The 10,986-nt window shown below is 44.9% G+C and overlaps 1 protein-coding gene across 1 annotated transcript; it reads left to right on the plus strand.

The window, feature by feature from the left end:
• Window positions 1-4,603: 4,603 nt before the first annotated feature.
• On the plus strand, window positions 4,604-10,632 carry LOC124795754 (trichohyalin-like). Its single transcript, XM_047259836.1, has 3 exons — window positions 4,604-4,645; window positions 6,501-9,454; window positions 9,522-10,632. Exons 1-3 carry the CDS (start codon window positions 4,604-4,606, stop codon window positions 10,630-10,632), a joined length of 4,107 nt encoding a protein of 1,368 aa, XP_047115792.1.
• The last annotated feature ends 354 nt before the right edge of the window (window positions 10,633-10,986 follow it).

A 10,986-nucleotide genomic window follows, 5' to 3' on the forward strand; every position in this document is an offset into this window, starting at 1 on the left:
TGTGTTTTACACCCTAAAAATATATAAGTATTTGAAAGTAACTAACAGTACTAAACTAGTACTAATAATTCGACACTGAAAATTTAACATTATATATGTATTTAATCCTCTATTTTATAAAGATTTTTAATATTGCTCTAAATGCCATTACTAGGGCTAGAGTCTTTAGAAACCTGCAAATGTCGAGCATCTGATTGGATTACTGAATATGAAGTCGACGACTGGCCGTATATCCAATTCATCCAAAACATCTTGGTGGGTATGAAGAACAGCCAAGTTGTTCAATCGCTTGACCTGTTGATCAGAGATATGACTTCAGATGTCTAAGGGCACTAAATGACCATTCTGCTGTTGCTATCTTGATTGCAACTACTTGGAGAAGCTTAATGCACTTCACTACTTCACATAACATTTCTCCAACAAAAGCAATATCAGCTAACATATTCAAGTGTAAGCGTAGTTTCTCAATGTCTAGGTCATTTTTGAAAAACTCAGTTGATTTTTCCAAATTTGTTTCACCTCTGTTTATTAAAAGCAAGCACCCTTGTTCAACTGCAATGACCTGTGTGAGTCCAGTGAGCTCAGTAATGCAAGATTGCACTATATCACAAACTCCAATGTAAATAGCTTTGTAATATTCCTTTGGGGTTTTGAAAGAGTGTGGTGAGCTGGCTTCGTCGTTTTCATGTTTCTTTGGTATACTTCGATTTTGAGAAAGTGAAGTGTAGTGGTGATGTCTACCAACTCTCCCACCGAATGTATCAAGGATGACCAAATGTAGTGGGAAGATGTAGAAGGCACCGTATTAAGTATTGTCCGAGCTTTCCAAATGATTTATTTGTTTCCACTACAGTGCCCCATTCACCTCAGTCCATATCACAGGGTCCCGCAGTGCTGAGGCCACCGCCCCAGTGAAACAGTGCATCGTGCTGAAGTGTGTCAGCCTTCTAGAACCACGTCATCCGGGCGGAGCCAGCAGTCTGTTCAGTGGTCTTCTTCCCCATTGACTCAGCGCTGCTCTGCTGAAAGCCGCCAAATGGCCCACTGTGCCCCTCCTCGCTGGCGTAGCTGAGATTGTGGCGACCCCAAGCACCTGCGATCCAGCGTCCGAATCTGTGGCCCTTGCCTCGGGATGCCTCTGGCATGCATTGGAAGTCTAGACAACTGCCTGCAGTAGCGAGCTGAAGAGTGGCCTGCTGCTGGCTGGCCGGCCCCAGAAGGTCGAACCTGCGACCCATCGGACTGGAATGCTGGTGCCCCATCTGCTTCTGCATGTAGCTGCCTGCAGCTGGTGGTGTGACATGCCCCGCTGTCCAGGAGACCTGCTATACTTTAATGACTCACTAGAAAACTGCACCTATTTATGCTCAGCTGTGCGTCCCTGTTTGGTAACACACTGCTCCGAGTCATGTATTCACCACACCTAGGTTGCGCCAGCAGACGCCGTCTGCCTGTAGCTTGCGCCATGCAAACCGCTGCGTTTACGCTTTTCGGCGGTTCGACAGCCCTGTGGTCTCCATTCTACTCCACAGCCGTTGGTATGTGTAACTCACTGCAATTTGGCCCACACCTGGCTGGAACTTGTGCTCAGAATATTGCACAAAATTAACTTTCCCTATCCTAAATGATGGTGCCGCTACAGAAGGCTTATTAACTTGCGAAGTCAGTTCCCGAACGTGTTCAAAACTATCACCCATTCCATTCAATATACAAATCACGCCCTAATTTTTTCTAGATCAGCAACACAGAATAGGGCATTGAATTTTTCGTTGTCATCCTCTACTGGGTTCATTGTATGGTACCCGTATATTACTTTGTACCCTCCTTGTTTTACAATGTTATTGAATATTGTGTTCTCTATATGATGCAAGAAAATGTTGGCTAAGATTCTACTGATAGGGGACCCCATGGGAAGCCCTGCTTGTTGGGATAATAAAGAAATAAAATAAAAAGGTGTTTTGCATCAAGGCGGACTCAATTTCTGATAGTACTGTTTTTCTATGCAAACACGGACCAAATGGAAGAGTTCCAAGGTAATATTACTGTCCTCTTAAGTTATACATTGACAAGACGAGCAAAAACGGCTTTTAAAATACTAAACAGAGTTTGTGGTAGTGTTGGGGGGGGGGGGGGTCTCATAAGGCAATGAAGTCTTTGTTGATGAATAAGGAATCGACAGTACAGATACAAAATAACACTTGTTCGTGACTAGAAGAATCACTTATTTCGTCAACCATAAAAGAAAAAAATGTTCAGTCTTCTTGACTGAAGCCAATACCTTTCTCAACATACACTTTCCTAATACATCAGTGATCTCGTTTTGAATATCGTCGGACGTCCACTTATACCCTGAACGCCCTACCCAATCTTTAAACCCTGGTACGTCATTCTTTCCGAGTCCCAACAATTAAAAAAAATTTGAGTTTACATCTTTGTGCCCTGTAATTGCTAGTCCTTGTGGGTATAGAAATTGCACGGCCGTACAAATTGTCTCAAGAGCTGAACGACCTTTCTTCCTATCACTAACTTCATTCAATGAGGCGGCCACACTTCGGTTAGTGATAGAATTTAGTTTCAAAACATCGTCATGCGTAAATCTATTTTCATGCCAACAATTTTTTCATAGCCTTTTTCCAGATAGAAAACCCTACAGAAGTAAATGCATCCTTTTTTGAAGAAAATTTAATAGGTATTTACCATGTGCCTCTTTGCAGGTTTTGCAAAATAAAATATTTGTGGTAGATGCTTCATATTCTAGCCATGTATAGTTGATCAACCAAGTCTTCTGAAATAATCTTCCCTTACCGGAGTGTCCAGGTGGCTGAGAATGATTATCGCCTGAAGACGACGAAGAAATTGACAATTGTTGGTGATTGACTTGCAGTATCATCAGCTTCGAAGCGCGACTTTTTGATAAATTTATCCTTTGCGAACTTAATTCACAATACAGTAAGTGACTAAAGTATACGAATAAAATGTAGTCATATAAAATAGTCTACTAGACACTGAAGTCTGAACACTAAACACGTCTGCAGCATGCATTGAACGGAACTATCCACACTGAATGACTGCGACAGCAGGGTGGGCCTTATATAGACGCAGCGCTATAATGTCTCAAGGCATCAAGGCGACGCGAGGCAGAGGGTTCCAGGCGCTTCTGCTCCAGTCCTTTTGATGCCACCGCGGCCGTAGCACTGGCCCGCTGGCGGCAGACTTTACCTAAAGGTTCGTGCACCGGGACAAATTCTAAGTGTGCCGGTAGCACCGTAAGGTTGTCATCATTCACACCACTCTTTTCCAGTTAACCTTCTTACTACCGTAAAATTATTTTTAACTGATTACTGAATGCGTTTTAAAAGGTAACTATTGAAACAAGGAAAATAAAAAATTCCAAAAATTCTGTAATTTTACAAAGCATAATATAATTTTCTTAAGTTATTGGGGGGGGAGGGGTGAGCTCTGCCCCCTACCGAAACTGTGAGGGGGCTGGGGCCCCCTCAGACCCCATGGAGTCTGTGCCTTTGCTTGTACATATGACTTGCGAACTGACCACGAGAAAATGAGTGTGGGGTCTAGGATGGTAATGGTACCTTAGGTACCCTCCACCACACACCGCAAGGTGGCTGCAGAGAATAGACGTGGATATCTATAATCTAGAGGCTACTGTTACATATAGTTGTTTTCTACAGGGATAGCTATACCAATGGCGTTGACACTATTATTACTTACCTAACAAATGGTACAAACTTTCGCCCGCATCTCGTGGTCGTGCGGTAGCGTTCTCGCTTCCCACGCCCGGGTTCCCGGGTTCGATTCCCGGCGGGGTTAGGGATTTTCTCTGCCTCGTGATGGCTGGGTGTTGTGTGCTGTCCTTAGGTTAGTTAGGTTTAAGTAGTTCTAAGTTCTGGGGGACTGATGACCATAGATGTTAAGTCCCATAGTGCTCAGAGCCATTTGAACAAACTTTCGTTTGGTCACTTGTTAGCCTCCTTCATGGCACAAGACACGTTGAGTACGTACTTAACAAGTGGTACAAAGTTCCGTTCGGTAGTTTGTAGCTTTCTTCATACTACAAGTTGTATTAGTGCAGAAAGGCTTAATCGGCTACCTAAGGTGGTCCGTAAAAACGTTGAACCTAAAAGAATGATCAGTTTCCCATTAAACTGGTTCCCACTAAGTAGAAAGCAGTCACGAACACATTGCTTTGTGTATCATCTCTGTGTAATTAACGACTGCACAGAAAGTCTCTGCACGTGGTTTATGAATACTCTTGCAATTATCCTGTTAATTGACAAAGCGTAACTCTGCGAACGAATAACGTTGCCATTCGAATTAGCAGCGCGCCTACGGCTGTATTCATCAGACCTCAACGTCACGTGTGGACAGAAACAAACGCAGCACGAACCCAGCCTCACTGCACCCATATAGCTGGTGGCCGACTACAAAGCGAGCCGCGCCTCTGGCGCCCGGCAAATAAAACATATCAGCTGGGAAGCTTTGTCTCGCTATTGTAATCACCCAGGTGATGCTTCCGCTATTGTTTTGTCCCCGTCTCTGTGTGGGCGGCGTGCAACTTATTGTCTTCATCAGCTGGGTTTAGCTAATGTCCAGCGTCCAGGAGCTGTACGGTGCAAGCCAACGTGCGGTATGCGGCTGAAGTGTGGGTTACATCGTCTACAACCACTTCTCATTCCTTGACAGTATTTCAACGTCTTGGAATTTATGAAAGACTGTCATTAAGGGCTCTCGAAATTTAGTGAATAAGGCTCTTCAGACAATAGACACGGCGGAACATGTGGTGGTTCTTTGAAGATTTTCTATCTATTCCAGTAGCGTGGCAAGGATATCGAAACAAAGAAAAAATCTTGTCAAACAAATATTTGTAACATTTTCTTGGGATATCCCAACAAAAGTGAATGGCATCTTCCATTCACAACGCTCGATCTCTGGGATCTTTCACCTTAAATTACCCGGAACCGAAATTTTGAAATGCTTCTCTGTTGTAACTGATTCCAGTGGATGACTGCCTTGAAATCTCATGTGCATTAAATTACATTTATCTGTGTTTACAATTTTCTGAATCTTTATCATAAGCCGACCATCTGAATTTCGAATCTAATGTGTAAAGCTGTTTCATCCCTGTATATTGTAGTTGCGTTGTTTGTAAGTAGGCAGAAAGGGATCACTACATTATTCGCCGGATTGTATACACTGATGAGACGAAACATTATAACCGCCTGGTTAATAGCTTCTTGATCTAACTTTGGAGCGAAACACAGTAGCAACTCTGCGTGCCATGGATCCAAAAGTCCTAGGTACGCTTATTTGTCGAAAGTTGGTATGTTGAGAAACGTAGCTTGAGTACAATGATGAAGTTCATATCTTAAGACTACGCCATCCGAAAGTTTGGTTCAAATAAAGTTACTTAACTCAAACCATTATCGGTTTTGAAATCATTACAAATCCAGCTTCAGATGCCTCAAAGCTTTCTTTCCAGCTGGCATCTCATATTGTGTCCATTACGGGTGTGAAGCACTAGCGAACGAAAGGTCATTCATGACATTTTTAAGTCATTAAAACATGGAAGGTGGCAGAAACTTACGAGTGAGACGTTCCCGTGCAACGAATTCTTTCTGCATCTGTGTTTTGCATTATAAACTTAACCCGTTTTTGGCACGTGGACTACGTAAATGTTGTTTAATTCTCTGTAAACACCTATAACACACAACATTCTGTATTTCATAGCAGCAAAACGCAAGCAAATGTGCCCAGCTTCCCAAGAGTAACGAAAAAAACTAATTTAGAATATGTTAAACTAGTGAAGATGTTAAGTTGCAGATTCTGTGTAGGTTGTATAGTGATGCGTTACACCTCTCTGCTTTACTTTACCTGTATAATTTCACAGAAGAACAACACGTCGTTGTAGGACGGTGGACCGTCTAATTATTAAACAGGGCCTGTGTCTGACACAGGCGAAGACTGACTACATAATTGTTCAGAAACGAATGCCCGAATCATTGGCACATTTCTTGCACGGGAGATGCCCTAAAATGGTCGATCTTCGGTCCCAGGATCACAAATACAAGTTAATCACCCAACGCAATACACCTTTGGTCATTGTATCTCTTCACAATATCTCCCTACTCCGGTGGATCCTGTCTGTAACAAATTATTTAATGGAAAAAAAAATACAGAAACATTACCTCACAGAGTAGGAAGATTTACAATAACTTCAATAGCTCTCAGATATCACATTTAATTACATGAAGCCAGCAAACATGTATAATTTCAACACACTTACACAATGAAACTGTTCACTGTGACAGACTATCAGAGGAAAAGAAAGTAAAATTTTTCGCTGCTCCATTCAGTTTCAGAAACAGGCCATTTCAATATCACTGGTCATCGATAAGTTTTTGCTACATTGTAACAGAATACAGTAGTTATTTTTAGTAAATTTCATTGAACAGTTAGTCGCATTTTTCTTCTCCCTTATACAGGAACTATTAAAGAAAAAACCCAAGAAGAGAGAGACCGAAGGGCAAGAAGAAGAAGAAGAAGAAGAAGAAGAGGAGAGAGACCGAAGGGCAAGAAGAAGAAGAAGAAGAAGAGGAGAGAGACCGAAGGGCAAGAAGAAGAAGAAGAGGAGGAGAGAGACCGAAGGGCAAGAAGAAGAAGAAGAAGAGGAGGAGGAGAGAGACCGAAGGGCAAGAAGAAGAAGAAGAAGAGGAGGAGGAGAGAGACCGAAGGGCAAGAAGAAGAAGAAGAAGAAGAAGAAGAAGAGGAGAGAGACCGAAGGGCAAGAAGAAGAGGAGAGAGACCGAAGGGCAAGAAGAAGAAGAAGAGGAGAGAGACCGAAGGGCAAGAAAAAGAAGAAGAGGAGGAGAGAGACCGAAGGGCAAGAAGAAGAAGAAGAGGAGAGAGACCGAAGGGCAAGAAGAAGAAGAAGAAGAAGAGAGAGACCGAAGGGCAAGAAGAAGAAGAGGAGAGAGACCGAAGGGCAAGAAGAAGAAGAGGAGAGAGACCGAAGGGCAAGAAGAAGAAGAGGAGAGAGACCGAAGGGCAAGAAGAAGAGGAGAGAGACCGAAGGGCAAGAAGAAGAGGAGAGAGACCGAAGGGCAAGAAGAAGAAGAAGAAGAAGAGGAGAGAGACCGAAGGGCAAGAAGAAGAAGAAGAAGAAGAAGAGGAGAGAGACCGAAGGGCAAGAAGAAGAAGAAGAGGAGGAGAGAGACCGAAGGGCAAGAAGAAGAAGAAGAGGAGGAGAGAGACCGAAGGGCAAGAAGAAGAAGAAGAAGAAGAAGAAGAGAGAGACCGAAGGGCAAGAAGAAGAAGAAGAGAGAGACCGAAGGGCAAGAAGAAGAAGAGGAGAGAGACCGAAGGGCAAGAAGAAGAAGAGGAGAGAGACCGAAGGGCAAGAAGAAGAAGAAGAAGAGGAGAGAGACCGAAGGGCAAGAAGAAGAAGAAGAAGAGGAGAGAGACCGAAGGGCAAGAAGAAGAAGAAGAAGAGGAGAGAGACCGAAGGGCAAGAAGAAGAAGAAGAAGAGGAGAGAGACCGAAGGGCAAGAAGAAGAAGAAGAGGAGAGAGACCGAAGGGCAAGAAGAAGAAGAAGAGGAGGAGAGAGACCGAAGGGCAAGAAGAAGAAGAAGAAGAGAGAGACCGAAGGGCAAGAAGGGCAAGAAGAAGAAGAAGAGAGAGACCGAAGGGCAAGAAGAAGAAGAAGAGAGAGACCGAAGGGCAAGAAGAAGAAGAAGAGAGAGACCGAAGGGCAAGAAGAAGAAGAAGAGAGAGACCGAAGGGCAAGAAGAAGAAGAAGAGAGAGACCGAAGGGCAAGAAGAAGAAGAAGAGAGAGACCGAAGGGCAAGAAGAAGAAGAAGAGAGAGACCGAAGGGCAAGAAGAAGAAGAAGAGAGAGACCGAAGGGCAAGAAGAAGAAGAAGAGAGAGACCGAAGGGCAAGAAGAAGAAGAAGAGAGAGACCGAAGGGCAAGAAGAAGAAGAAGAGAGAGACCGAAGGGCAAGAAGAAGAAGAAGAGAGAGACCGAAGGGCAAGAAGAAGAAGAAGAGAGAGACCAAAGGGCAAGAAGAAGAAGAAGAAGAAGAAGAAGAAGAGAGACCGAAGGGCAAGAAGAAGAAGAAGAAGAAGAGAGAGACCGAAGGGCAAGAAGAAGAAGAAGAAGAAGAGAGAGACCGAAGGGCAAGAAGAAGAAGAAGAAGAAGAGAGAGACCGAAGGGCAAGAAGAAGAAGAAGAAGAAGAGAGAGACCTAAGGGCAAGAAGAAGAAGAAGAAGAGAGAGACCGAAGGGCAAGAAGAAGAAGAAGAAGAAGAGAGAGACCGAAGGGCAAGAAGAAGAAGAAGAAGAAGAGAGAGACCGAAGGGCAAGAAGAAGAAGAAGAAGAAGAAGAGGAGAGAGACCGAAGGGCAAGAAGAAGAAGAGGAGAGAGACCGAAGGGCAAGAAGAAGAGGAGAGAGACCGAAGGGCAAGAAGAAGAAGAAGAGGAGAGAGACCGAAGGGCAAGAAGAAGAAGAAGAAGAAGAGGAGAGAGACCGAAGGGCAAGAAGAAGAAGAAGAAGAAGAAGAGGAGAGAGACCGAAGGGCAAGAAGAAGAAGAAGAAGAAGAAGAGGAGAGAGACCGAAGGGCAAGAAGAAGAAGAAGAGGAGGAGAGAGACCGAAGGGCAAGAAGAAGAAGAAGAGGAGGAGAGAGACCGAAGGGCAAGAAGAAGAAGAAGAGGAGGAGAGAGACCGAAGGGCAAGAAGAAGAAGAAGAGGAGGAGAGAGACCGAAGGGCAAGAAGAAGAAGAAGAAGAAGAAGAGAGAGACCGAAGGGCAAGAAGAAGAAGAAGAGAGAGACCGAAGGGCAAGAAGAAGAAGAGGAGAGAGACCGAAGGGCAAGAAGAAGAAGAGGAGAGAGACCGAAGGGCAAGAAGAAGAAGAAGAAGAGGAGAGAGACCGAAGGGCAAGAAGAAGAAGAAGAAGAGGAGAGAGACCGAAGGGCAAGAAGAAGAAGAAGAAGAGGAGAGAGACCGAAGGGCAAGAAGAAGAAGAAGAAGAGGAGAGAGACCGAAGGGCAAGAAGAAGAAGAAGAGGAGGAGAGAGACCGAAGGGCAAGAAGAAGAAGAAGAGGAGGAGAGAGACCGAAGGGCAAGAAGAAGAAGAAGAAGAGAGAGACCGAAGGGCAAGAAGAAGAAGAAGAGAGAGACCGAAGGGCAAGAAGAAGAAGAAGAGAGAGACCGAAGGGCAAGAAGAAGAAGAAGAGAGAGACCGAAGGGCAAGAAGAAGAAGAAGAGAGAGACCGAAGGGCAAGAAGAAGAAGAAGAGAGAGACCGAAGGGCAAGAAGAAGAAGAAGAGAGAGACCGAAGGGCAAGAAGAAGAAGAAGAGAGAGACCGAAGGGCAAGAAGAAGAAGAAGAGAGAGACCGAAGGGCAAGAAGAAGAAGAAGAGAGAGACCGAAGGGCAAGAAGAAGAAGAAGAGAGAGACCGAAGGGCAAGAAGAAGAAGAAGAGAGAGACCAAAGGGCAAGAAGAAGAAGAAGAAGAAGAGAGAGACCGAAGGGCAAGAAGAAGAAGAAGAAGAAGAGAGAGACCGAAGGGCAAGAAGAAGAAGAAGAAGAAGAGAGAGACCGAAGGGCAAGAAGAAGAAGAAGAAGAAGAGAGAGACCGAAGGGCAAGAAGAAGAAGAAGAAGAAGAGAGAGACCGAAGGGCAAGAAGAAGAAGAAGAAGAAGAGAGAGACCTAAGGGCAAGAAGAAGAAGAAGAAGAGAGAGACCGAAGGGCAAGAAGAAGAAGAAGAAGAAGAGAGAGACCGAAGGGCAAGAAGAAGAAGAAGAAGAAGAAGAGAGAGACCGAAGGGCAAGAAGAAGAAGAAGAAGAGAGAGACCGAAGGGCAAGAAGAAGAAGAAGAAGAGAGAGACCGAAGGGCAAGAAGAAGAAGAAGAAGAGAGAGACCGAAGGGCAAGAAGAAGAAGAAGAGAGAGACCGAAGGGCAAGAAGAAGAAGAAGAGAGAGACCGAAGGGCAAGAAGAAGAAGAAGAGAGAGACCGAAGGGCAAGAAGAAGAAGAAGAGAGAGACCGAAGGGCAAGAAGAAGAAGAAGAGAGAGACCGAAGGGCAAGAAGAAGAAGAAGAGAGAGACCGAAGGGCAAGAAGAAGAAGAAGAGAGAGACCGAAGGGCAAGAAGAAGAAGAAGAGAGAGACCGAAGGGCAAGAAGAAGAAGAAGAGAGAGACCGAAGGGCAAGAAGAAGAAGAAGAGAGAGACCGAAGGGCAAGAAGAAGAAGAAGAGAGAGACCGAAGGGCAAGAAGAAGAAGAAGAGAGAGACCGAAGGGCAAGAAGAAGAAGAAGAAGAAGAGAGAGACCGAAGGGCAAGAAGAAGAAGAAGAAGAAGAGAGAGACCGAAGGGCAAGAAGAAGAAGAAGAAGAAGAGAGAGACCGAAGGGCAAGAAGAAGAAGAAGAGAGAGACCGAAGGGCAAGAAGAAGAAGAAGAGAGAGACCGAAGGGCAAGAAGAAGAAGAGAGAGACCGAAGGGCAAGAAGAAGAAGAGAGAGACCGAAGGGCAAGAAGAAGAAGAGAGAGACCGAAGGGCAAGAAGAAGAAGAGAGAGACCTAAGGGCAAGAAGAAATGACGATGGTTGAAGAGGCAGTGCCCAATTTGCAGCCGAGTTAAAATAATCTCCTCTCAGCGGGAGTGCCGAGAGAAGGTCGTCCAAGGCGCCGGGAGAGGCTTAAGACGAAGCTTATTCCCGTGAAGGGAGGGCCATTGGCGATGCCAAAGGGTCACCACCTCCTGGCAGACAGCAACGCAGAGATCGTATGAGGGAATAGAGGTACTCGCGGGCAGAGGTACAAGGACTGCAGCCTTGGCAGCAGCGTCAGCAGCCTCGTTTCCTGGCAGACTGACATGACCAGGGACCCACAGAAATATTGGTTCCACCAAGACTGAGCAAGTGACAGTTTTCCTGGACTCACTGCACTAAGGGATGAGCAGTG

The sequence above is a fragment of the Schistocerca piceifrons genome, chromosome 4 (genome assembly GCF_021461385.2).
Source record: "Schistocerca piceifrons isolate TAMUIC-IGC-003096 chromosome 4, iqSchPice1.1, whole genome shotgun sequence".
Classification (NCBI taxonomy): Eukaryota; Metazoa; Arthropoda; class Insecta; order Orthoptera; family Acrididae; genus Schistocerca; species Schistocerca piceifrons.